This window comes from Choloepus didactylus, chromosome 22 (genome assembly GCF_015220235.1).
Source record: "Choloepus didactylus isolate mChoDid1 chromosome 22, mChoDid1.pri, whole genome shotgun sequence".
Taxonomy (NCBI): Eukaryota; Metazoa; Chordata; class Mammalia; order Pilosa; family Megalonychidae; genus Choloepus; species Choloepus didactylus.
Genome location: NC_051328.1, coordinates 39,766,682 through 39,794,580, shown reverse-complemented (window position 1 = coordinate 39,794,580; position 27,899 = coordinate 39,766,682). Strand labels below are relative to the sequence as shown.

Sequence of the window (27,899 nt, the reverse complement as noted above, 5' to 3'; positions counted from 1 at the left end):
TATATAAGAACTTGGTTCAACGAACATGATCAAATAAATAAAAACAAAATTTCCAGTTACAAATCATTACCACTCTGCCCTATTGCCTGGGACGATCCTAGTGAGAACACAACTTGCCTGGTTCTGTCATTCACAGGTCAACAATTTTTTTTTTCTTTTTGGTCAGGACCCTGTTTATATGCAAGGTAGGCAGAACAGATAGGGAACCAAGTTTTTGGATTCAACATTTGGGTCGGAGGCCCCATGGAAGCTGGACTGAGCCAAAGCCCCGAGGAAGAGACGACTGCAGCGAGCCGGCGAAGGATACAGCATTGATGTAGCACCAGTTGCCTTTATTGATCAGCCCGCGAGGTTGCAATGACACGGGTTTATGTATTAGAGTCACATTCTCCAGTAATTCTGAAAGATTGAAGAGGTAGATTTCAGAAATTAATGACATCTAGAGAATAATATTCAAATCAATTCTTATTTTCTACTCAGGAGAGAGTTAAAAATCCCTTCAATAAGGCACATATTCAAAGAAAAAGCATACTGTTAAACCTTCATTTAGTTCAACATCAGGTGCATTATTTAATGATTAAAACATTTCTTTCAAATAAATATTTTTTCTTCAAACACCAAAATTTATCTTCTTGTGGGACTATAACTAGGAAACACAAGAATGATCTATTTTAATGAGAAATAAAGAATGTTAAAACACACACTACTTATCTGTGGTAGCAAACAGATTTAAAAGGTTCAGGCTTTCCCCTTCAATACTGCCAGCTGGGCACACTCACTGACAGTGCAGGCCCTCAGCCACCAGCTGTGAAGACACTCACATACAGAACCCAGTTTCGTTCATCCCTGAATCCCCAGCAACCCAACAGCAGCCCCAACACATCACAGGGAGTGTCTGATGACTGTTCAGTGAGAAAACCTCCTCCGCTCCTCTTTGGTACCAGTGTCCCCTACTAATTAAACTGTTTTTCCAAGAGAAGTCCCATTTGGGCTCTGATTTCTACACTGCAATTCCCTCTTCCCGTTTAGAGGCAACCTGGATTTCTTAACCTTAGGTTCACCTCTGACAGTCTTCTGTGCATCTTAAGGGGATGGGGGCACCATCTCCATCCAGTCCACCACCAGCAACTCTGGACAAGACAAGGGCTCCCCGAGTCCCACTATGGACCTTAACGTTCTGGACACCTTCTACCCTTAAGTATGTGCTTTTAATTTACCAATGTTAAGTAGTGGACGCTTAACCCTTAGTAACCCAAAGCTAGTATCACTATCTCCAGTTTACCAATATAAGGAAATGGAGACTCAGAAAGGTGACACAGCTTGCCTATGACCACACAGGTGTCAGGGAGCATGGCCAGGGCCTGAAATCCACAATCTTTTGACCATACTATGCTGCCTTCTCTTTACTTTTAGATAGTGTCCGAGAAAAGGAAAACTAAGTAGGAATACATCTGATGCCAACATCCACACAAGGATTCACTCAAAGCAAAGGCGGCTTTCTTTTCTAACCGTTGTACTGGGAGGTCCCAGACTTAAGCACTAGTAAAACAAAATTAATCTGCAAAATTCAAATCTCAACACGCACACAGACATCCTTGTGTGATCCACGCTGATAGTAGGTACCCAGACACCTCCAGTGCAAATGTAGACTCGCAGGCCAGCAGGTAACGTGTGCACTCTTGCAGACGCAGACCTCTGCCGTTCAGGGCTGGGACCGTACATTCTGACATGGCACACAGCCAGTGGAGCATGGTCAGAATTGGAGCCCTCAGGACTGGCCAGGTCCAAGGCGCAAGCCGAGAAGAGCCCAGAATGGTGCCCTAGCAGGACGAGGCAGCGTCCCTTCCTGGTGGGGAGAGCCAGCTTCCAGTGCACCAAGGAGTGAGTGTGAGTGAGCAGAGATAGCAAGTGTCACACGCTCCTGCTGGAGGTCTGGGGGGCAGGAGCAAGGGCAGGCATATCAAAGTTTATGGGGAGGAGAAATGAAATAGCAGCCTCAATTTCCTTAATGATAGAGGAGGCAAAGTCTTCTAGGGTGGGGGAAGGAGCGAAGGTGCAGATGGAGGTGAGGACGGGACCTGAAGAGATGAGCTGAAGTTCAGCACACTCAAGCGAAACAAAAATAAACTGATCAGATCTATTTCAAACATCCCTTCTGTGTCAATTTAACAGGCTCAAAAACATGTTTATAGATGGTCCAAAAATTGAAGGAGTGGGAGGCCCCACCCCAATTAATATGGCAGAGTAGAAGCTCCCGGGCTACATCCCCCCACAGAAACTTTGAACAACCAGCAAGAACTGGCAGCAACATCTTTCTCAAAACTTCAGAAAGCAGTTAAAGGACTGCAGTGGCAGGGCAATGGCTTAATCTAGAAACAAGGCCACTTGAAAGCAGTAGGCACTCCTAGCATCCTGCCAACTTCTGCTCCCAGTGAGGATCCCCAGACTCGGTTCTGGAAAGAGCAGAGTAACCCTCATGCACCTAATGGAGCATGTATATCAGGCCCAGTCTCTCTGGTGGCAGCCTAAAGGACTGAAGCAGGACATTCGTCACAGGCTCACCATCCCAGAACTTGCCTTGCAGGTAAAGTCTCCTACACAACACTGTAGGAGAGCAGTCGAGTCATGCTGCCTGCAGCAAGGGATTGCTGGCTCTAGGACATACAGTGCAGTGCAGTGCCTGGAACCATGAAGAAACCATTTTTGGGGGAAGAGGGGACATTCCAAACTGTGTAAATGGGGGAATTCTTATGGCCACATACACATGTAGCCCAAGACAAGAGGAATGCCTGGAGAAGACCAGGAAGGGCCCTAAACTTTGGCCTGTAGCTGTTCTCTAAACTCATTGTACGTATAAGCTCTGAAGGAAAGTACTAGCACAGATCAATCTGCAATGACTGGGTGTTTTCTTTTCTTCTGTGTGTGTGTGCATGCACGCACGTGCCTGTGTATTAGCTCCTGACACTCAAGGAAAGTTCTGTCATAACATTATTAGCTGGATATAACCTTAAGGAACAGACACCTCAGAGTCTGAATTTCAGCAATAACACAGTAAACTAACAAAATGTCCAGGTTTCAAAAGCATATTACAAAACTTACAAAAAAAAAAAAAAAACAACAGGAAGTGATGGCCCAGGCAAAGGAAATAATTAAAACATCAACAAGGAGGAGCAGACCTGGAACACACCAATGACTTTTAAAAAACGGTCCCAAATGTGCTCAAAGAGCTGAAGGAAAACATGAACAAAGGACTAAAGGATATCAGGGAAATGAGAGATAATAACAAAATAACATCAATAGAGAGGTCGAAATTATGAAAAGGAACCAAACAGAGCTGAAGACCACAGTCAAGGAAGTTAAAAATTCCCTTGTGGGTTGCAACAGCAGATTGGAGCTAGCAGAAGAATTAGTGAACCTGAATACAAGACAATTGAAATCATCCAAACTGAGGACCAGAAAAGAAAGAAAGAAGAAAAGTGAAAAGACCCTGAGAAACCTGTGGGACACCATCAAGTGTACCAATATACACATTGTGGGAGGCCCAGGAGAGAGAGAGAACGAGGCAGGGGAAATATTCTAAGACATAAAGGCTGAAAACTTCCCAAACTTAACGAAAGACATGAATATTTACATCCAAGATGCTCAACGAACTCCAAGCAGGATAAACCCAAAAGACCCACACTGTGACATAGTACAAGCAAACTATCACATGCCAAAGATAAACAAAGAATCCTGAAAGCTACAAGAGGGAAGCAGGGTGTGACATACAAGGGAGCCTCAATATGATTAAGTGCCCATTTCCCACTAGAAACCATGAGGCAAGCAGCTAGTGGGATGACATATTTAAAGCACTGAAAGAAAAAATTGCCAACCAAGAATTCTACATCTGGCAAAACTGTCTTTCAAAAATGAGGGCGAGATTAAGACATTCCTAGATAAACAAAAGCTGAGGGAGCTCATCACCAACAGACTGGCCCTACAAGAAATGATAGAGCCATACAGGGTGAAAGGAAAGGATAACAGACAACAGACTGAAGCCACATGAAGAAATAAAGATCTCTGGTGAGAGTAATTATAGGGGTAAATACAAATGCCAGTACTGTTGCATTTTTGGTTTGTAACTCTATTTTTTACTTCCTACAGGATCTAAAAAGCAAATGCATAAAATGTAGTAATAAATCAATAGTTTTGGACTTGTAACGTATAAACATGGAAGCTGTGACAAAAACTACATAAAGGTGGGGGGACGGAGGGGTATAGGAACATAGTGTGTGTATACTATCCAAGTTATGTTGGCATCAAAGAAACAAGATTGTTATAGATTTAGGATGTTAAATTTAAGCCCCATAGTAACTATCTACAAAGAAATATTGGACAATATGCGAACTCACAAAGACAGAGGGTAGAGTATAGGTTGTCAGGGGCAGGGGACAGGGGAAATGGGGAGTTCATGTCTAATGGGTTTCCATTTGGGAAGATGGGAAACCTTTAATACATATGTTTCCACGAAAGAGGAGGGAAGGGGAGGGCAGGGGAGGGGCTTAAAATGTACAAGGTTCCTATTTGGAATGATGGAAATGCTTTGGTAATGGATGGTGGTGACGATAACACAATGTTGTAAATGCAATTAACAGCACTGAAATACATATCTGAATATGATTAAAGGGGAAATGTTCAATTACATATGTTAACAGAATAAAATAAAATAAAAAAAAAATCCATGGAACTACAGTACACAGTAAGCCCCAAGTTAAATCATGAACTTAATAGTACAATTATAAAAATACAATTATAAAAATGTATAATTATAAAAATGTGCTATCATCAATTTAGCAAATGATTTACTCCAACACCGAGTGTCTGGGATGCTGTAAAGAAATCCTGTATTTTAAGCATGAGTGTTCTGTAAATCCACAACTTCTCTAATAAAAAAAAAATTGACTATAAGCTTTTTCTTCTTTCCATTAATTATTTGGGAAGCAGTGAGTATCAGTGAACAGAAACCTTTTCTACAGCAACTGTTCCCTCAAATCAATGCCAAATTCTGGCCATTACTTGCGATTTGCTTATTTTGAGGAGCAGGAAAGTAAAAAGCTGTTTCACTGGTTACCTTCCATAACATTATGTTCAAGTCTTTGAGCATCACCTAGTGGTTAGTTTAACAGCTGCAAGTAACAGAACATTCCAGGTAGACATATCTACAAAAGCGAAGAACAAAAGGACACCTGCTGTATTTACTAAAGAATGTAATGAACTAACATCTTTTCAAGCATTTAAAATTCTTCGAAAGAGCTCTCTGGTATAATATTATTAAATGTAGAGCTTCAAAGACAAACAAAGACAAGAGATTGAACAAACTAGATTTTTCTTAATGATTTTGTTATATATTCCAGAAAAATTTTCTTTCTAGCATACCTTCCATAAACTACAATACACTTATCATTCTGTGGTTGGTATCTTCTGATGATCCTAAATCTTACCCTCAAAGAAAGAATGACTGAAAAGTCCCTGCCCTGAGGGCATCGAGATTCCCAGCAGTGGGGCCCACAGCAGCAGGCACCACCGCCTCCCCTGTGTGAGTGGTGCTTGTCTCCCTGCCCAGACAGGAAGCTCCTTAGAGACAACAGCCCCTTGCTGCCAACTGCACGAGAGTCCTCCGTCCAGGGTAACAGGACTTAATGTCCTTCTTTGTCATCCCTAATGGCTGCATCAGGTCTCCTCCTAGCCTCCTTTCCCCACATCCTTCTACAAACGATTCTTTCCTTCTGCTAATATGAATCATCTTTTCCTTTCTTAACTTATTCCTTGGCCTTCGAGGCAAAGCACGCAGCACTCATTCACCCAGAGAGAGCGTGGCATATAGAAGTCCTCATTCCACACAAATGTGCTGCCAACAGCAGGTGGCTGCATTGATGTTTCTTAGAAATGACTCGATGGACTTTGAAGGTCCAGTTTCGTGGCCCCCATTTGGAAAGCCTAGAGCATGGAGCAGCACAGTCAGGGCAAGAGCCCAGGCACACAAACCAGAAGGACTCGGGTCCAAACCCAGGCGCTGCCACTTGGTTCACGCTGCCACCTGCACCAGAGCCCACCGAAGCAGAGCCACCGATGCCTCAGCTGCAGCACAGACATAATGAGCCGCACCATGCGCAGCTATGGAGAGCATTGGGGCAGTGTGTAGGAAACACCTGGCAGGAGGGGCAGGGCTCATCGCAGACACCGCAGATCTTCTATGCAAGAGACTGAGAAAGCCAACAATTTTCACAATTCCAAGAATTAAGTTAGCGTAAATTCCTTAAAATTAAGTTTTGAACACTTTGCAAATACATAGTAATTGAGTTCCATTCCAAAAGAAAGAAAAGACTGAAAGGAAATAAAAGAATCATGATTCAATACCTAATTGTCTACGATTTTTCCTTAAAACCTAAACTTCCAAAAAAGTTAAAGGTCCGATTTTATAACACATAGTAAGCTTTTTTTCTCCTGACTAATTTCAATAACCACAACTGAAGCTGACAATGACACTTGATAAGTTCATCAACGAGATCCTCCTCTTCTACCCAGGAGTGAAAGAGCACTGTGCAAAGATGTCTAATTCCTTGTAACACTCACCATCTCTGAAGTGAATTCAGGCAGAATGAATAATCCTATTGCTCCAATTGAGAAGTCAATTCTTCATGATTTCTAGACAAGCTAGTATTAACACTCCATTCAATTTTCTAGTATGACTCCTTCCTTTATTTAAGTTCCTTTTATAACATCCTCACCATTTCCACTTACTATTTCATTTCTAGCCGGAAGTCCAATAAGCACTACAATCATAGCAGTCGAGAGAATTCAAAGCAGAAAATGGGGGGCCACTAAGGACTGGAAGGCAAAGGAGGCAGGGTATTTCTGAGGTTGAAACTTTACACATGACCTGCATTCCAGTCACTGCTGTCAGTTTATCTATTTCACCTTCTAGGGCAAATCATCAGAAGTTGACTGTCATAATTTCAACTTTCTTCCCAAGAGGCCTTCTTTTCCCTTCATCATTGTTGGTGTAGTTTTGTACTTGGATCCATTTGGACAGCAACTTTAGGAAGATGGCCTATCTGGTCACAGAGGAGCTCGTGAGGCTGCCCGGAACAATGTTTATGGAAGGGGACAAAAATGCAAGAATGACTCCACACCATCTAAAGTGTCTTTGCTTTTGTAACAGCTCAAACATTAAATGGGTGAATTAAAGTTAAACTTTCTTATGACTGACATACAAAGAAAACTGAGTTGCTTAATAGCCTTATTGTCTGAAGACACACACAGCTAGCTGAAGTCCAGTGGCACAAACCATTCAATTGAAACTACTTCTAAACTCAAAGGCAATACCAGCATCATTAACTTTTATGTCAACAGAAGCTATGGTTATTCTTACACATATTTTATGTATCACATTTTGTTTTCCTAAAATTATAAATACTAGGATTTAGAGGTCATATTACTATTTAAAATCTATTAAAATGCATTGTATGGAAATTTCACAGATTCTTAAGTCTCAGTAACTGGCCCATAACTGGCATTCTGATATAGTTGACCTGCTTTTCTGTCATCTTCCTAACTTTCAGAACATTCTCCAAGTGTTTTCATTTCTTCATTACCCAACACTTTAGGTGGAGGACAGTGACCCAAGTGTACTACTACCCATTAGCTACAGATCAACTTACGTTTCCTAAGTGAAAGAGTATCAACTTAGTTTCTATAATTGCATATACAGATCAGCAAAGAAATATACATATTGAATCTGATACAGGCTGAACTCTCGATCTACAAGTACAGATTCCTGGAAACGGGTACCGCACCTTTTTAATATTATCACTGCCTTTGCTACTCTACGTGTTTGAAGAGGAAAGTCAAAATATTTGAGAAACCGTTTCCCAGGGGAGGAAATTATATGTGTGATTTACAAACCACCAAAACAACAAAGGTCAGTATTATGATACATTTTCACTTACACTTAAAATGGACACGGAAATTCATTTTTCTGGGCACACCTAAGTTGTAATGATCATGTTGCTCTTTCCAACAACACTTTTTAGGCATAATACCACTGTGTGAAATCATCTATTAAACAGATATGGACTAACAATTCCTAATAAATGGCATTACTGGATCAATACTTCAGTTTCCTCATAGAACAGAATTAAATTTTTTTTAAGATCTGTCAAAGACTTTGGCTTAACAAATTCTCTTTCATCAGAATTCTGACTCATTTGGGCACATTTGGCCTAATCCCTCTCCTTGCCCAGTATTATTTATGCCCCTTTAAATGAAAATATACTGACACACATTTTTAAAGACAAACCATAAAATCAAAACAGTCCTAACTTGTGATTTGAAAGCATATGATACCGTTTAGGTTTCGGTTATAACACATCTCCCTTTGGGAAAGGCCCAGGGAAAGTTTAATGTTCATCAAAAGCGTATGACCCATAAAACATGGGACATGACTCGTAGGAATGAGCTGGGCCCTGGCATCGTGGGATGAAGAAAGCCTTCTTGGACCAAAAGGGGAAAAGAGAACAGAAACAAAATAAAATTGAGTAGCTGAGAGATCATTATGGAGGCTGAAAGGTCATTCTGGAGGTTATTCTTATGCATTAATCCCTCTTTAAGTTTCAGTGTGTTGGAATAGCTAGAAGGAAATACCTGAAAGTGTTGAACTGCAACCCAGTAGCCTTGATTCTTGAAGATGACTGCATAACTATATAGCTTACACTGTGTGCCTGTGTGATTATGAAAACCTTGTGGCTCCCACTCCCTTTAACCAGTGTACGGACAGATGAGCAGAAAAATGAGGACAAAAAGTAAATGAATAATAGGGAGGGATGGGAGTATAGGATGTTTTGGGTGTTCTTTTTTACTTTAATTTTTATTCTTATTCCTTACGTGTGTGTGTGGTAATGAAAATGTTCAAAATTGATTGTGGTAATGAATGCACAACTATATAATGGTACTGTGAACAACTGATTGTACATTGTGGATGATTGTATGGTCTGTGAATATATCTCAATAAAACTGAATTTTCAAAAAGGTGACTGTTTAATTTCAAATATCACACATATGGTCAATTCTTGATTATCTGTGCTAATGGAGGGTGGCCACAGCACAGATAATCCCTGCATTACTTGTATCTGTCATACTTTTCCTTGAATATGGGTATGCCTGATGTTTTGCAACCATTTTCAAACAGAAGCAATTAAGATTTTCTAGTTTCCTGGCTCAGTTATTCCTACTGAAAAATGGCAAATACCCTCTCTCAGACTAATGCAAACCATTCACTGAAAGGCATATCCCTTCCCAACTCTCATGAGGCCTTCTCTGCTTAAGCTCATGCTTCCTTGGATTTTTAGGGAAGGTACTTCTTTCAAGTTTCAGTTTATGGTGTCTTTCTTTCCATCTCCTTCTTAAGTAAGAGTTTACACTTTGGAAGAAACAGTAAATGAGGACAAATGTTCAATAATCTACACAGAGAAGAAGGAAGATGAGCATACCAGAGAAGGTGGAAGAAGAACATGCTAGAACAACAGATAAACCATCTCCAAGTAATCAGTGTCAGTTGTATTTCACTTCAAAATGCCTTACATATGATTCTTACGGTTCTTTAACAGTTGATTTACCTCCATTATTTGTACTCCATCTTTAGTCATATAAAAATTAGTTAGCACTTATTGAGTAGAGACTTAATGACAGGAAAAATGATCCAGAAATGTGGCATCAGAAATAAATGGACTTGGCGTCCAGTTGGGGATATTACTCTGAGAATTCAGACAAGAACTGACTTTGATGCACCAACTGTTCCCTTCTTCTGCTTTCCCAAAGTTATTAAATGTAACAGTAAACATAACAAGCATTTTCTCAGTAAAACCAGTTGGCTGCTAATGCAAGTCACATCAACAGATCCTTTAACATACCAGTTAAATGCTGCTTAAAATAAGTGGGTCTATGCTTGAAATTACATCAATTAAAGAGGTGTGTGGGTGTGTGTGTGTGGTAGTAGATTTAATTTATAACAAACTGAATATATTTTATCATCTTTATAAAGTAAATCCCTAAATAGGAGAAAACGACAAAAGGGGAAAATTCTAAACAATACTTTAAGCTCTTATGATCTCAGGAGTTACTTAGTGTGACAGTTGGAGCACATTATTTTAAAGGAAGTAATATTGCAAACCATCAACAACTATATTCAATTAACAGGCTTAAAAGAATGAAATATTTTAAAAAGTCTTACACTTCTGCTCAGATAATTAAACCATCTTTATAACTGGCTTAATCAAATAAACATAGGATTTACTCTGCCTGGGGGAGAAGGGATACAATATACCAATTCAAACAATTACCTGGATTTTTATAGCAATTTTCTCCCCTTTGCTAACTCAAGTAACTACAAGTCCCCTACTTTCACCAGTATTTTTATAATGCAGATTAACAATTAAATTTTAACATGCAGAATATCACAAATTATGTTTCAAACCACACTCAAAGTACCATAGGACTATGATCAGAATGATTTTAAAACACTTATAATGAAGTTTTTCTTTTCTTCTTTTAAGTAGGGATTCAAAAAATTTCCCACAGATGGGAGATTTTCCTTCCTGAAATAATTTTTAGCAAAGTCTAATTACAAGGTTTCCATAACTTTGAATTTAAAATATACATTTTAAAAAGCACTCTACTGTCATTTCTTACTATAGGTCAAAACAAACTTTTAACTTTTTAATCTATGTACAAAGGTTTACATTCCCTTATCCTGAGATAGTGTAACCTTGCAATGAATTACACTCTGAAAGTTATAATAAAGAAATTGTGTGGCTTTTAAAAATACATATGAAGCCCAAAGTGATGCTGGTTGGCCTATGAAGTATTTTCTCACTTAAAGAGAACTCCAGAACACCAAGATTATTTAAAATAACATTATTTCTGAGAGGAATAAAAATGCTATCTTTTTCCCTTAGTATTGCTTACTATCAACCTACTGCTATCAAAGGAATGTGTTTCATTTTTGATGTCATTCTGAAGGTGATGAAAGAGGAAACGTGCTGCTTGCCACTGTGCTCTCCTAACCCTGGCAGCGAACACTGTCAGGGGTTTCAAAGATGTTAAATCAGTAACTGTTACACAGAGCCCGATGACACAACTTACTTTAAATTGGCTAACGGGGCAAGAATCTGAAGAGACAGTCACTGAATTTCTTGTCTGAATCAAACCTGAAAAAAGAGCTTATGCTTCTTAATGTGCATGCACATGCATGACCCTGTTTTTCACTTCCTGCTTTAAGCTGAATGTGAAAAACATTACGCAATGCTGTATTTTTATTGTGACTTGGTCATATTTTAGAGACTTCACACTTTAAAATAAAATGTTATCTTTGGGTGGAACTCTTTCATAATTTTTCTTTACCTGTCAAGAGCTGATGTTGATGTGCTAAAACTCTAAATAAAATTTATCTACTCAATCCAAAACAGGCATTAAAAAGCAAAAACCTGTGTCATTCACAAAATTGTTTCCTATGACTTAAAAAAAGAAAGAAACAGTACAAAGTGAGTACAAATCAGGGATTATCAGACCAAAGGTTCGAAACAGCTGTAGCACAGAGAGGACAAATTCATTACATATTCAATCAAAAGCAAGTAAAGGAAATGTAAGCTGTCCATAGAAAAGGACTGGTGAGAAACAGGGACTTTTCACTTAATATCAGAGGGAAGCCCCCTCCCATTTTCATTTATTTATATCGTTTTACTTTTAGATAACAGTAAAGACAAAGACACTCTTCAGAAATTTCCGTCAAAAGGTAGCCTACTAGTGCTACGGATAACAATATATCAACACAATTTATAATCCCAGACTGTGCTGAAATTCTCATTCAATGGTAGATGAGACTTGAGCCCATCTTCGCTGTGGATTTGTATCTTTTTAACTATACCTGCAATCTTTATGGCTACAGGATCCTCTGACACTGGAACAAGTCCTTCTTTGACTTCAACCTGCTTTTCAGAGACCAGGGGAGATGTGGCAGGAGGGGAATATTTAGCTTCCACATAAGCCACAGGTGAGGAAGAAGAGGGCTTAGAATCATGAAAAAGACTAGCCCATGACTTGGCAGGCTGGCTGAGAGGAAGGGAGCCTGCTACCACAGCTGTGGGGTCAGCAGGCGGTGAAGTGCTCTCAGGTTTAGCTGGGTCTGAGTCCATGCTCTCCAGCAGGTGCAACTCCACCCCATTGGCAGCCGAGCCCTCATCCAAGGATTCAAGTATTTGTCCATTAGCAACGCCAAGGTTTTCAGTAGTATCAGTACTAATACAAGGCTGAGCCCCAGCTGTCCTTACTAGGCTGTCTCTGCCAGCCTCTGCAGGGAGGCATGACTGCTCAAAGTCAGTCAGGTGGCAAGCCTCGGGCTGCCCCGCAGTCCTGGCATTGCTTTCGAGTGCTCTGGGGAAAGAGCCATCAGGCACAGTGTCACTGACGAAGTCCATGGAGCTCTGAGGGCTGTTACAAGTCCTGGGTGTGGCCGATGGTGGCATGTCACCCAAAAACTCGGCATCCTCTGGGCTTGCACTATTCGGGACTGCTGACCCGGCATGCCCATTGACTAGGGCTTCCGTGGGGATACCTCCATCACTGCCATCCTTCAAGTAACTGTAATAGCCAGGTGGCCGTTTTTTCTTCTTTTTACGCTCCCTTTGTCCAAGACCACCTGAGATGCCATCATTTTCTGAAACATCAGCCTCCACATGAGAACTGCCATCCAAGGCAAGGGTAGAGTCTGGGTACTGGCATTCGATGGAGCTGTAGTTTGCTTCTTTATCTATGTCATCTGGGGTCTTCTTGGAAGGTGTGCAACCAAGAATAAACTCAGGCGCCTGGGGATTCAATGTGCTTGAAATACTGTAGTTGGGGGTTCTCAACAAAGTGTCACTGGGCTCTATTACTTCATTAACACCAAACTCAATTCTCTGATATTCTTGTCCTGTACAGAAAGAAAACAATCAGTCAACATGCCATAACAGAAGCCAACAGCTGTAAAGAGTATAAGAGTATTAATTATCATTCATTTTCTCTTTGAAAACTGAGACCTTAAATTCTTTTCCTCATTAATAAAGCTATGATATATTTTATTTCTGTGCCAAGGAAATAATTTGCTAAAAATCATAAATAACTAAAATTATAACTAATTTGGAGATATGAAAAACAGAAGCCTATGCTTATCCTCCACTTTCTGGGTAGCTAAAAAAACAAACCCTTGGAAGGTACAAGTCTAAATGAATTTATAATAAAAAGTAAATAATATTTGCCTGTTTTAAAAAACCCTTCAGTAGAATCTGACTTCATTAGTTTATTACTTTACTTTAAGACTGAAACTAGGGAATAAGTATTCTGGACAGCTTTATCTTAAAAACACACACACACATACACACACACCCCAACTAACTAGGGACTTAAAAAAAATCATTGTTACATTTCATTAAAACTAAAACACATAGCTTTTTAAAAATCCGTACTAACAAAAAAAAATTCGTTGGTGAAATCAAGTTTTTTAATCACTTATCTTTTATGTGGAAATAATTCAGATAACATTTGCACTGTGAACTTGCTTTGAAGATACCGAAAAGAAAAATTGCCCTTAAAAAGATCACTATAGAATGACTAAAATTCCAGTTACATTTAATTAATTTAAGAGATTTTAAATGCTACTTAATATATGTGAAAGACTAAACAAATTCTTTCTCATATTTCATCTTAAAATGTTACATAGAAACCCTGCTTCATTATAATGTTCATCAGTATGTCTTAAATTTATGACAAAAGTGAATTCATATATTAAGTGTGAAAACAAAAATGTTTTTTAAAAAAGTCACATATATATTTTTCCAACTAGAGTCAACAATTCTCTACAAACTCTACAAAAGTTAACTTCAAACCTGCAAAACTAAGGAAACTTTTCAAGGTGCCAAGTTTCACCTACTTCTTTATTAACGCTTTAAGCATTGCCCCAGAGATAACATAAATATAATTTCTTTGAAGTATATATACATGTATCTTATCCCCAGAAATTCCTCCAGAGGGGAAAGAGAGCTGAGCCCATAAGAAATTAACCTCCCACACACAACTTCTTTTGGCTGAGAACTGAAGCTACCTGTTTTATTGTTCATCTACAAAGAAGATAAGGGGTTGGGGGCAGGAGACGAAACAGTCAAATCTCTGGGATTACCTTCCTTGCAAATTCAGAACTTTACTAATGGAATTAAAGTTTAATCGATAGCTTCAAAGGTCAATGGTTTACAGTAACACGTCATTCAACTTTTACACGAGACTTCAAAAGGAACAGGCACCCAGTTGCCATGACAGGAGAGCCCTAACCCAGGACCCCCTCCACTTGCCAGCCGCATGGCTGGGGAGCTGGGCCAGGCAGCAGGACCACTAAAGGGTGCTGCCTAAATCAAATCTTTACAATCTGGCTTCTTTAGTTTATACTTTAATTTTATAATTCCAAAAATAGGAACCACACAAAGAACTGATCCTTTTATAGAAAGGGCTCTTCAAAAGGGCACTTTGGAGACACTATTTCGAATTACCCACCTCTCAGTCTCCTACCTGACACCTCACATGAAGCCTGAAACCAGCCTTCCTGTGAATGCATGCAAATGTCCATCAAGTGAATTCATACTGGATTCACTCCACAAGTGGCGAAAGTTCTTCCAAAAGGACCAAAAGATAAAGTCGGGACAGCAAAATTCTAAATATCTCTTTGAAACCCTTCAATACTTCCTCCCAGTTGAGTACAATCTACATTCCAACCATTCCAAGACGGATATTTTATCGCATTTCACATCTCTGAAATTAGTTTGAGTCTTAGAATCGCTGGTGTTTTTCAGCAGATGCAGCACATCAGTGTCATTTTATGTTGATGAAACAGTCATAAAACTGTGGAGTTGATGAAGGAAAGGACACATACCTTTTAATTCACTTTTAATGCCTAACTCTGAGGCTTTCTCGAAGTCTGGCATAAGGCCAATTTTTTTAAGGAATGTTATTTAAAGAAGAAAAAAAAAAATCACAACGCCCAAAGATAGAATTAAATCTATTTTAATTTGGAAGGACCCTTAGAAGTCTTGTTATAGAAGGAAAAAGAAAAGATCCAGAGAGAGGTCAGTCATGTGAGAGCTGGTGGCAGGACAAAGGCCTAAACGCAGGTCTCCTAATCCTTCGTTTCTGTTTCCCATCACCTCTCCCACTGGGGAGGGGGGACATTCTCCTGCCCAACAACCAAAAGTTCCAGGAAAAACGAATGCTGCTGCTGATTTTACCTAGATGATTATAAGCTACTTTGATTCCTTTGTCCACTGAGCACTGATTTTGTATTGTTTCCTTTTTACTGAAAAGAACCATCAAAGAAAAAATGAATTTACTATTATACCTAGAGGCTGGATATCTGTTTTGCTTCCAGGCATCACTTATTCCAAAGTTCCTTATGCAAAGTTCCATGGATTGAAATGGACGTATCTGAAGAAGTGACAAGTACTGTACACAGGGAGGCTACCCTCTGGAGACCAGATGCAATGGTGTGGGTTGTGAAATCACATGAAAAACTAGCGTCATCCAAGTTGTGCAAGACTCTGATTATTTCCAGTAGACACAGTGCCTTCTGCATTGCAATTCTTAATCTTATATCATAAAACATCCTAGAATGTGACGTGTCCTTAATGGAACCGTTTCAATATGCTAAGGCTATCGCTAAAACATTTACCAAGTACAGTGTTTGATCACTTCACTGGAAGGAAGGTTCCTGCCCACAACAGTTCATTTTCTTATCACATAATAATCAGCATGGACACATGTTCACACAGCACTGCAAGACAGCGAGGTCATGACAAAGCCCAGTCGGCCGGGCTGTAGGAGGGAAAGCTGCAAAACTTGTGTTTTAAACAACCCAACCAATGTATCGGATAAATGGTAACTCAACACTGAAGTCATACAGGCAAGGTTTGAGTCACACAGCTCAAACAAAACAACTACATCTTAACACAACACTTCTCAAAATCTGCTCACTGCATACATGAAATATGATGCCCTGGATGGGGTCCTGGCGTCTACAATGCTCAGGGGCTTCCAGGGAATTCTCACACCATTGTTTGAAAACTGCTGCTTCAGTGGCTTCTACAAGTGATTTCTCCACTTAATTCTCAGCAAGTCAGTTCAATCACCACAGAGCACCTACTGTGTGCACGAGGACTGTGTCAGTCACCAGAGGGCACAGAATGACCTAGGCAAGGCCTCTGTCCTTGGGGAGTTTCCATTTACTAGGGACACAAACACAATACAACTGAGGACGACAAGGCAGCAGGAGGAGAAGACCCTCAATGATTTTACAAAGAGAATTCTTCCAGACACAGAGAAAAAGCAATGATTTCAGTCATAAGCTACAGAGAGGTCTGTGCAACCTGAAGGATGACTAGATTTTTGATAGGGGGGTGGGAGGTGGATAGGCTATTTCAAGCTTTCAGAAATGAATAAAAAAAGGTAGGAGTATAAAAACGCATGCTGTGTTGTGATGGGAATAAATCATTCCAAATAATTCCTCCAACGAACGTATTGAGGGCTTATAACATTCCAGATCCTCCACAGTGCAGCTACTAGACACGAATTAACTTTGGTCCCTGCCCTCAAGATGTGAATTCAGTCCACAAGGGGAGGCAGATTCCTTACTGTCCAGTGGGATAGGCACTGTTAAGAGAAATAAAAGCAACAGAAATGCAACAGTATAAAGAAAAGGCTTCAGAGAACAAGGAGCCTTTAAACTGGCCTGTCACCAACAGTGCAAGCAGGTGGCAAGATTCCAGTTGTGTTTTCAGAAGAATAAAGGATGGACTTAGGGAAGAGAGCAGAGATGGGGAGAAGAGCCTAGAAGCAACGGCTGAAAAGTGAAGACATCCTGGAACTAGTTAAGTAACTGTGAGAAAGAAAAGGAGGGATGGATTCTCAGAGGTATGGAGTTAGAACACTGAGGGGTTGGGGTGTTGGGAGGAGCTGATGGTGCCTCCTATTTCTAACTTAAACCTCTGGATGGATGGCAAGGCCATTAACTTAACTAGAAGGAAAGGAATAATATGAAAGAAAAAGTTATGAACCACTTCAGATGTTCAACTAACATTTGCGGCACACTTATTATGCACAAAGTCACAGCTGGACAATGTGGAGACAGAGGGATACTCAGTGACACAGAGACAAGGACACAGTGCAGAAGGCAGATGAAAAAGCCACTTGCAAGGTCTGGGGTCCTAACTGCTTCATCTTCTTTGTTCTATTACTCATCCTAATCTATTATTAAGAGCTGCTTTTTTCCTTATGGTATACTGTTACTGACTTATAAAAGTGCTAAAGTAATTTTTAATATAATCACTTTCTGATTTTACTCTAGATAAAAAGTTTGGTTAATGTTTTCAAGGTTATTTACTCCTAAACTATAATGAAAATCCCCTTCGCAGGTCTGACTAGGCTCACTAACCAGGGAATCCACATCCCTAGCTCTTAAAGAGAAGGCTGGCTTCCACCTTCTCCAGGCTTACAATGGCCTTTAAAATAGTGATCCAGCCTGAAAAATGGTCCAAATAGACTGAAATGGTGTAATGGCAGCCTGCAACAATTAACTGATCCTGCTGTTATTTAAACACTGGGTCCTTATACAATACAAAATGGTTTCATCTCCATAAGCACAATCTCCAGTAATCAGCCTCAGTGTCTGTGACAGAGACAAAAAGGAAGAAACCAGGAGGGGAAAAAGTTATCTGCATTCCCAAGAGTTAGCGACACAGCCAGACATGAATGTAGACTGTTAAGAACAACAGATCCAAGCTGCCACTTAGGACAAAGCGCACAAACTCACAGACTAGCAAGCTTCTGGACCCAGCAGTCTCAGCAACAAGACAAGAAAGTCCACTTCAGAACTTTTACAAAGCACATGGTCATGAAGAATAACATACCTCTGGTACTGAGAACTGTTAAGGGAAAAAAAGAATTTAATAACTACTTCCTGAATGAAATGTTGAACATTTGTCATGCTGAAGACAGAATAAATTTTAAAAGTAATTTATTAGTCACAGTGATTGAACGATCAAATCTGCTATAGTTTACAGCAAGAATATTACTCTGTAAGGAAGTAAATGATTATTCAAAAGGTATGAACAAACAGGAAAACAATACATACACAAATAGCCAGAATGCATACAGTCAGAACACACTTCAGGGAAATAAAGTAGAAAACCAGCTTACCATCAGGTAGTTCATCGGTAGCCTGTGTACCACACAAAACTGTTCCACTGTATGGAGGAAGCTGCACATGAAAGAGGAAAGCAAATTTTAATTCAACAAAATGTTAAAACCCAATACATCCTACTTCATTACCACACTTCATTAAAACTATTTATCCATGCAACTTCTCATTGCATTTACCAAAATAACACATGTGGTGTCAATAAAATAGAAATCAATTTCATCTAACTTAGAGACACTTTCAAATATTTACTATTAAACTGATTCCAAAATGAGGTAAAAGAATCCTATCGAAATGGACTTCAGTGGACACATGAATCTGCTAAACTGAAATGCTCATTATACACCATTCTTCTCCTGCCTCAGTGGCTGAACAGCCAGCACTTCTTGTTCAAGATCCCTACGCTGCAGCACAGCAAGCTGAAGTGGGACCAGGTCTATAGCCAGAGAGCAGAGAAAAGCCCACTGGGAAGAAAAAGCCTGCGAAGGTGGCTCCCTTTCTAACAGTGCCTTAAATAAATGAATTCATGGCTAGAAATCACATTCCTTGTTTGTAAGAGAAAAAAAGCAAAATGGCAAATGTCTGATGTCTTTGCAAAAAGCAGGAAGGTATTATGACTATCTCAAATTACTCTTCTTCCTAGTTACACCACAGTATTTATTTAAGAGTTGGGAATGTTCAGAATGGACAAGTATGGGATGAGAAAGCTTAGGGTGACAGATAACCGCTACTTGAAGGCAGAACAAAAGAAGCACTAAAAGCTTATCTTTCCAAGTAGGTTCTCTCCCAGAGAATTAATGACAAATAGGAAGCTAAGAAAAAACAGTTAATTCAAAAAGAGACGAACACTTTCAGGACTTGAGGGCTGGACATATTTCTGCCACTTGGGCACCTCAGTTTTCGTCTCATTAACACAAAAGGAGAAAGCAGGGTGGCTGCACTCCACTTTAGGGCCACCAGGGGCCCCACCACCAGGCCCTGGCAGTGCTCATGGAGCTGAGAGGGCATGCCCGTAAAGGGCAGTGTGCACCATGGCAACACCGCTGGGGAAGCTGTGAATCGGTTTGTGTCCTGAAGGCACAGTAGTTCAGCAAACTCCCATACACAGAATGGGGTCTCTTTTTCTGTCAATGTAACACTAGGGTGCCACCTGGTGATAGAAATCTATACAATTTTAAGGCACTAAAAGTGTTTAACTCTTTGAATCACTGTATTTTCAGAAACTCATTGTAATCACATCAAGAAGCCATCTTTTTCTGAGTCAGAATAAACAGCTTCATAATACTGCATATTAGAATGTTTCGCAAAAAAGCAATATCTAAAGTCAACATAATTTTATTTGTTTTAAAGTTGAAAACAGGAAAATAAAACCAATCTCTTCACACTTATTCTTTTCTGTTCTGCTTGGGGAAGAGAAGAACTTCAAAGAAAATCTTCAGCCCTCGGAGAGCTAGGCAGGCTGGGAAGACTCCCAATTTCAAGACAGACCCCAGCACTCATCCATTTAAAGCCCCAACCCAAGCAGAGAGCCACTGGAACACTAGTAATCATCCTTCACTTACCCTCCTCTGCAGGAATCATAAAACCTCACCTAAACTCCCAAACCACCCACCGAGCAATGTGCATACAGGAAAAAACCATCAATCTGAAAGAACAACAGATGAGGCTGGAGACACATGCCGAGACGATGGACTAAAATGACTGCCTGACAGTAAGACATGCTTGGCAGGTGAGTCTCGCTCCTCTCATCTGCCTAGGGAAGTCCGAAGACACTTCACAGATGAAAAAGCTAAGGGTGGTCTGTTCTCAATCCCATGGCTAGTAAGTGGTACAGGCAGGATCCAATAATATCGTCAAATGCCAGAGCATGACTGCTATTTCCTGTTACTGTGTTAAAACACTTACTCTGATTCGCCAATCTGAGAAGACAACATAACTGCAGGAATTAACAAATCCTGGAATGCGTGAAAATCAGAATGCGTGTGTGTTTACTGTCTAATTCAACAAACCTCTACCACTCATAAGAGGCCCTTCAGGAGTCTATGGTAAGTGGACAGAACAAATATACAGAATAAAACTGTAAGAACTGTCCAAAGTTCCTTCTTGAACCATACAGCTAGTTTTTAACAAATGCAAAATAGAAAATCAACACAAAAAACATACATTACCTCACACACAAATGCAAGCTAGAGCAATGTAAAAAACTGAAAGTGAGTTATAAACAAAACAGAATCAACTTAGTCTGAAAACAGTGTTCCAGTGTTAAGGTAATCCTTAAGCCCTAACATAAGAGGCTAACATTTTAAAGTCTCTTTCTGGTTCTGCCACTGCTTGTTCCACTCTTTAAAACACCCACATAAACTGTGAATCCTTCCTCTGAGTTCCCATTACGATGTGCATCACTTACGCACACACAAACACACACAATCACTTACTCGCTCTCTCACACACGCCTACCAACTGGGTGCTCATACACTATGGTGGGCTTATTTATTTAGTAACTGAATGAAGTGTGCATGTTGACTCCAAAGTTAAGATTCTGGAAACTTTCAAGAGCAATGAGATTCTTACACCTAGTTTTGAACAGCGGTAACATGGTTATGATTGAGGAGGAAAAAATGCTTTATCAAGTTTCTAATAGCCAAAAAAGTATATAAAAAATAGAACTGAGATTCTAATTTATGCCATGGTCACATGGTAAGAAAAGTGTGTGTATGAGGTGCAATTATTTTACCTGAGAGAAAAAGCCAAACCAATGATTACACAGTGGAAGTGAGGAAATATCACTTGCTTACACTCTTTCCCTCTCTCCCTCCTTCTCTCTCACTTACACTCATTCACTCACCGATTCAACCACATGCCAACTCACAGACACTCACAGTGTAATGTGTAATTATTATAAAGGCAACTCAGCCTAATCGAGTTAACTGACCTGTATTTCCTGTCTGTGGGAGCCACTGGGACCTCATGTGGTTTTGACAGACAACACTGGTCAGACCCTCAGAATGCCAACACATGCTCAAGACCCCAACAAGCCCTGAAACACTACAATTTCTGAGGCTCTTGACTCATTTGGTGCAAACACAGCCACTACTTGTGCACATAAAAAGTCTGGTCTAACTTTACCATTCTACATCCTTTCTATCTATTCCCACTTATTACATATTAGGTACCAGACCAACATTAGTTTACTTCCCAACATTTCTACAAGGTAAAGAGGCCCCTAGATTTTTCAAATTAAAAAGAAAAACATACACAAAAACGAAGACGTGGCAAGATTAACGACACTGCCCAAGAGCCTAAGTGGCTTAAAATGACACCTGTTAACATCAGCAGACACAACACAATAGATGCAGAGGAGACTGAATTGAATGCATTCATTTTCCACAATGAAATCTGCTATAAGCTTATTTTCTTTGATCTCCTTTTTTCCCCTAAAAAGAAGAAAGCAAGTACAAATCTTTCTTACATCTGTATAGCGTAAATGCCTTCAACAGGTTCTCCCTTAACCCTACCTTTGTGACTCTAAAAAATGTTAGAATTCAAGAAGCCAAGGTGAAGAGGAGTGAAGGGCTTGTCAAAGTCAAACGTAAGTGGCCCAGGTGGGCCTCAACTCTGGCATCTGACTCCTAATCTAAGGAGTTGGCTCCCTGCTGATTTTACCAATAAAAGAACCCTATACGGACTTCGGGGAAGACGGGGAAGTAGGTGAGGCGGAACCATCTTCTCCTCCATGAAAGTAACTAGAGAGGGGCCAGAGGATGCCCAGGACTGCAGTTTCAGGGGTGTGAACTGGCATAGCGGGGATGTGTGACTGGCACAGTATGTGGAGGGTATACTGACAAAAAACGGAAAAGAGACGGAGGCTCAAGGGACAGGGGAGTTTGTTCCTGGACCACTTCCTGAGCAGCAGCAGCAAGATGGCTGCCAGGCAAGGGAGTGAGCAATGAGCTCTCCGCTCCCAAGCACCTACCTTGACAGTTAGCTGGGTTGGTAATCCTCCACAGCTAGACAGCGGGGAGCTCCCGTGAGGGAACCCAGCAGGCAGCATTTGCTCTGGCCCGACAGAAGTCTGGGGGGTGCAGCGACAAGAAGTGGCGAGAAGCAGGGACAGGAGAGGTGCCATACTAATGATCAGGAGGCCCTCCCAAATCCCAGAGACTCATGGGTGCACAGCAGGCAGGGAGTGGGCAGGCAGGACCCACCTTCCATCTGCAGGGTACCCTTGACCAGGCTCCCTGCCTACCTGCTCAGGGTCCACATCGCAGCACTGGGCGGGCAGTCCCCAATGAACATGAAGAACCAGTGCGCTGACTGGCCCCCAACCGGTTTGGACATCACCCACTGCACAGAAATTTGGTGGCTTGAGAGGGCCACCTGCTGGTAGGTTAAGGAAACTGCACTCCAGCAAGCTACAGTTTTACCAAATTAAATAAGTGCTCAAATAATCCTGCATTTCCCAAAATAAACCTATCAAGACAAGCAAATGCCACAAAGCCAACAGAAAATTACAAAGTACCTGAAGAATCTAGAAGATATGGACAAGGCAAATGAATAAATTAAAAAGCCAGAAGAGACACAAAATTTGGAGCAATTAATTAAAGAAGTACAAACAAATCCCCAAAACAACTTCGAGACGGCTAAAGACATAAAGGAAACCAAGAAGACTCTACAAAAGCATAAAGAAGAATTTGAAAGAGTAAATGAAAAAATAGCAGACCTTATGGAAATAAAAGACACTGTGGATCAAATTAAAAATATACTAGAGACACAAAATAGCAGATTTGAAGAGACAGAATAAAGGAGAAGTGAACTTGAGGATAAAGTAATTGAATGTGAGCACACAAAAGAACAAATGAGGAAAAAAATTGAAAAATCTGAAATGGATCTCAGAGAAATGATGGACAACATGAAGCAAACAAATGTAAGAATCATTGGTGTCCCCAGAAGGAAAAAACAAGGGCAGAGAGCTAGGAAGAGTGTCTCAAGACACAGTTGAGGAAAACGTCCCAACTACACAAATACGCAAATCAAAGATGCCCAACAAACTCCAAATAGAATAAATCCAAATAAACCTACTCTGAGACATATATTGATTAGACTGTCAAATGCTGAAGGGAAGGAGAAACTTCTGAAAGCAGCAAGAGAGAAGCGATTCACCACATACAAGAGAAATAATATAAGACTAAGTACTGACTACTCAATGAGCACCCAGGAGGCAAGATGACACATTTAAGATTCTGAAAGAGAAAAACTGCCAGCCAAGAACTCTATCCAGCAAAGCTGCCCTTCAAAATTGAAGGAAAGTTTAAAACTTTCAGAGAGAAAATGCTGAGAGAATTTGTTAACAAGAGACCTGCCCTGCAAGAAATACTAAAGGGAGCTCTACCAGCTGAGAAAAAGCAAAAGGAGAGCGAGGTCTGGAGAAGAGCACATAACTGAAGAGTATTAGTAAGGGTAACAAAGGAAAAAGAAAGAGAAAGAGAGAGAAAAAGGGGAAAAAAATAGATCTAACAACTAAAAACCAAAGGATAAGATGGCTGATTCAAGAACTCCTTTCACAGTAATAACTTTGAATGTGAATGGACTAAACTCTACAATTAAAAGATACAGACTGGTAGACTGGATTAAAAAGTATGACCCATTGATATGCTGTTTACAAGAGACTCATCTTAGAGACCAAGATGGACAGTACATATTAATAAAAGGGATAATTCACCAAGAAGAAATAACAATCATAAATGTTTATGCACCCAATCAAGGAGCTCCAAAATACATGAGACAAACATTGGGTAAACTGAAGGGGGCAACAGACACATCAAAAATAATAGTGGGAGACTTAAAACACCACTCTCTTCTATAGACAGAACAACTAGACAGAGGAACAATAAGGAAATTGAGAACCTAAACAATATGATAAATGAATTAGAATGAACATATATAGATCGTTAACACACCAAAGTACGAGGATATACACTCTTCTCTAGCGCCCATGGAATGTTCTCCTGGATAGATCATATGCTGGGGCACAAAACAAGTCTTACTAAATTTAAAAAGATTCAAATTATTCAAAACACATTCTCTAATTACAATGTAATGCAACTACAAATCAACAACCACCAAAGAACCGGATCTTTCACAAGTATATGGAGGTTAAACAACACACTAGTGGATCAAATAAGAAACTGCAAGAGAAATTGGTAAATATCTAGAGATGAATGAAAATGAGAACACAACATATCAAAACCTGAGGGATGCAGCGAAGGCAGTGCTGAGAGGGAAATTTATAGCTCTAAATGCATATATCAAAAAGTAAGAAAGAGCTAAAATCAAAGACCTACCTTAACAACTGAAGAGGCTAAAGAATGATCAGCAAACCCTAAAGAAAGTAAACAAAAAGAAATAACAAAGACTAGAGCAGAAATAAATGAGTTGGAGAACAAAAAAAACAATAGAACAAATAAAAGTTGGTTCTTTGAGAAGATCTACAAATTGACAGACCCTTCGCTAGACTGACAAAATCAAAAAGAGAGAAGACCCAAATAAGCAGAATAAGAAATGAGACAGGGATAATTACTACAGATCCCAAAGAAATTAAAAAAAAAAAAAATCATAAGAGAATGCTATGAACAACTGTATGCCAACAAGCTAGACAATTTAGAGGAAATGGACAATTTCCTGGAAACACATGAACAGTCTTGACTGACCCAAGAAGAAACAGAAGACCTCAACAAACCAATCACAAGCAAAGAGATCCAATCAGTCATCAAAAATCTACCTACAAATAAAAGCTCAAGCCAGAGCGAGATGGCTTCACAGGGGAATTTTACCAAACTAGCCAAAAAGAACTGACACCATTCTTGCTCAAACAGTTTCAAAAAAATGAAGAAAAAGAGAAACTACCTAACTCATTTTATGAAGCTCATTATCTCTGATACCAAAAAAACAGATAAAGATACTACAAAAAAGGAAAACTTAGGCCAATCTCCCTAATGAACACAGATGCAAAAATCCTAAACAAATACTTGCAAATCAAATCCAAAGGCACATTAAAAGACCAAGTGGGGTTCATTCCTGGCATGCAAGGGTGGTTCAACATAAGAAAATCAATTAATGTAGTTCGACAGAACAAATTGAAAGGGAAAAATCAGATGATCATCTTGATATATGCTGAAACAGCATTAGAGAAAGTTCAATATCCCTTTTTGAAAAAAACACTTCAAAAAGTATGAATTGAGGGAACCTTCCTCAATATGAAAAAGGGCATATAAGAAAAACCCATAGCCAGCATAGTACTCAATGGTGAGAGGCTGAAAGCCTTTCCCCTAAGATCGGGAATGAGACAAGGATGCCCACTGTCACCTCTGTTATTCAACAATGTGCTAGAAGTTCTAGCCAGAGCAACTTGCCAAGACAAAGATAAAAAAGGTATCTGAATTGGAAAGGAGGAAATAAAACTGTCATTATTTGCTGATGATATGATTTCATATTTGGAAAATCCTGAGAATTCAACCATAATGCTACTTGAGCCAGTAAACAAATTCAGCAGAGTGGTGGGGTATAAGATTAATGCACATAAATCAGTAATGTTTCTACACACTAGGAATGACCTAACTGAAGAGGCAATTAAAAAAAAAAAATCCATTCACAATAGCAGCTAAAAAAATCAAGTACTTAGGAATAAACTTAACCAAGGATGTACAAGACCTCTACAGAGAAAATTACAGTTTTACTAAAAGACATTAAAAAAAAGACCCAAATAGGTGGAAAAATATTCCATGCTCAAGGACAAGAAGACTAAACATTGTTTGATGTCAATTCTACCCAAACTGACAATTTCCTGGAAACACATGAACACAATTCCAATCAAAATTCCAACAACCTACTTTGCAGACTTGGAAGAGCTAGTTATCAAATTTATGTGGAAGGGAACGGGGCCTTGAATTGCCAAAAAACATCCTAAAAAAGAAGAATGAAGGGGGAGGACTTACAATTCCAGACTTTGAAGCCTACTTACAAAGCTACAGTGGTCAAAACAGCATGGTATTGGCATAAAGACAGACACATTGATCAATGGAATTGAACTGAGTGTTCCGAAATAGACCCCCAGATATATGGCCAAGTGGCCTTTGATAAGGCCCCCAAATCCACTGAACAGGGACAGAACAGCCCCTTCAATAAATAGGGCTGGGAGAATTGGATAGCCATAACCACAAGAATGAAAGAGGACCCCTACACCTCACACCTTATATAAAAATTAACTCAAAAGTGGATCAAAGACCTCAATGTAAGAGACGGTATCATAAAACTCTTAGAAGGTAACGTAGGGAAACATCTTCAAGACCTAGTATTAGGAGGTTGCTTCTTAGACCTTACACCAAAAGCACCAGCAACAAAAGAAAAATAGATAAATGGGAACTCCTCAAACTCAAAAGCTTCTGTGCCTCAAAAAACTTTGTCAAAAAGGTGAAGAGGCACCCAACTCAATGGGAGAAAATAGTTGGAAAACCATATGTCTAATAAGAGATTGAGGATCCTGCATATATAAAGAAATCCTACACATCTCAACAACAGTAGTACAAACAGCCTAATTATAAAATGGGCAAAAGATATGAAAAGGTATTTTTCCAAAGAAGAAATACAAATCACTAAAAAACACATGAAAAAATGTTCATTTTCACTAGCCATTAGGGAGATGCAAATCAAACCACAATGAGATACCATCTCACACCAGTAAGAATGGCTGCTATTATACAAACAGGAAACAATAAATGCTGCAGAGGGCATGGAGAAATTGCAACTATTATTCATTGCTGGTGGGAATGTATAATGGTACAACCACTGTGGAAGACAGTTTGGTGGTTTCTCAGAAAACTAGATATTGAATTACCCTACAATCCGGCAATTCCACTTCTCAATATATAACCAGAAGACTTGAAAGCAATGACACAAACAGACACTTGTACACTGATGTCCATAGCAGCATTGTTCACAATTGCCAAGAGAAGGAAACAATCCAAGTGTCCTTCAACAAACAAGCGGATAAACAAAACGTGGTATATACATAAAATGGAATACTATGCAGCAGTAAGAAGGAACAAGGTCCTGAAACATATAGCAACATGAATGAACCCTGAGGAGATAATTCTGAGTGAAATAAGTCATACACAAAAGGAAAGATATTGCATGTTACCACTTCTATGAACTCTCTGAACAATGTAAAATCAATGTCTTATAATATAGAATATTGGGGACCTAGTGATAGACAGCAGCTAGTAAGGGGGAATGATAAGCTAATAGGTTCAGATATGTTAATGATGGTGAATTCAAAGTATAGTAATGGTCAGGCATGATGACTGTCTGTCAATGGGATTATAAGTATCAGCCTTCTATTAAAGGTGAATAGAATTGAAAGAGTTTCTTGAAAGGAATGTCTCCCACCGATCAGCACTACAAATATAGACAGGAGCTTGCATGATATACTTCTAAAGTATGACACTAGCACAGAGGGTTGACAACAGAAGGATATATGGGGAAAATCTACAAATTGCATACTAGGGACTATAATTTATAGGAATACCATACTAGTACTACA

At 39.6% G+C, this 27,899-nt stretch overlaps 1 protein-coding gene across 1 annotated transcript in view; it reads right to left on the bottom strand.

Annotated features, from left to right (window-relative positions):
• The window catches only part of USP10 (ubiquitin specific peptidase 10), a 96,783-nt gene that overhangs the window by 27,072 nt on the left and 41,812 nt on the right, over positions 1–27,899 (bottom strand). The window contains exons 3-5 of the mRNA XM_037815827.1: positions 18,304–18,364; positions 11,960–13,003; positions 308–399 (exon numbers count right to left, since the gene is read on the bottom strand). Of these exons, the coding sequence (XP_037671755.1) occupies positions 308–399; positions 11,960–13,003; positions 18,304–18,364 (1,197 nt within the window). The remainder of the gene's footprint in view (positions 1–307; positions 400–11,959; positions 13,004–18,303; positions 18,365–27,899) is intronic.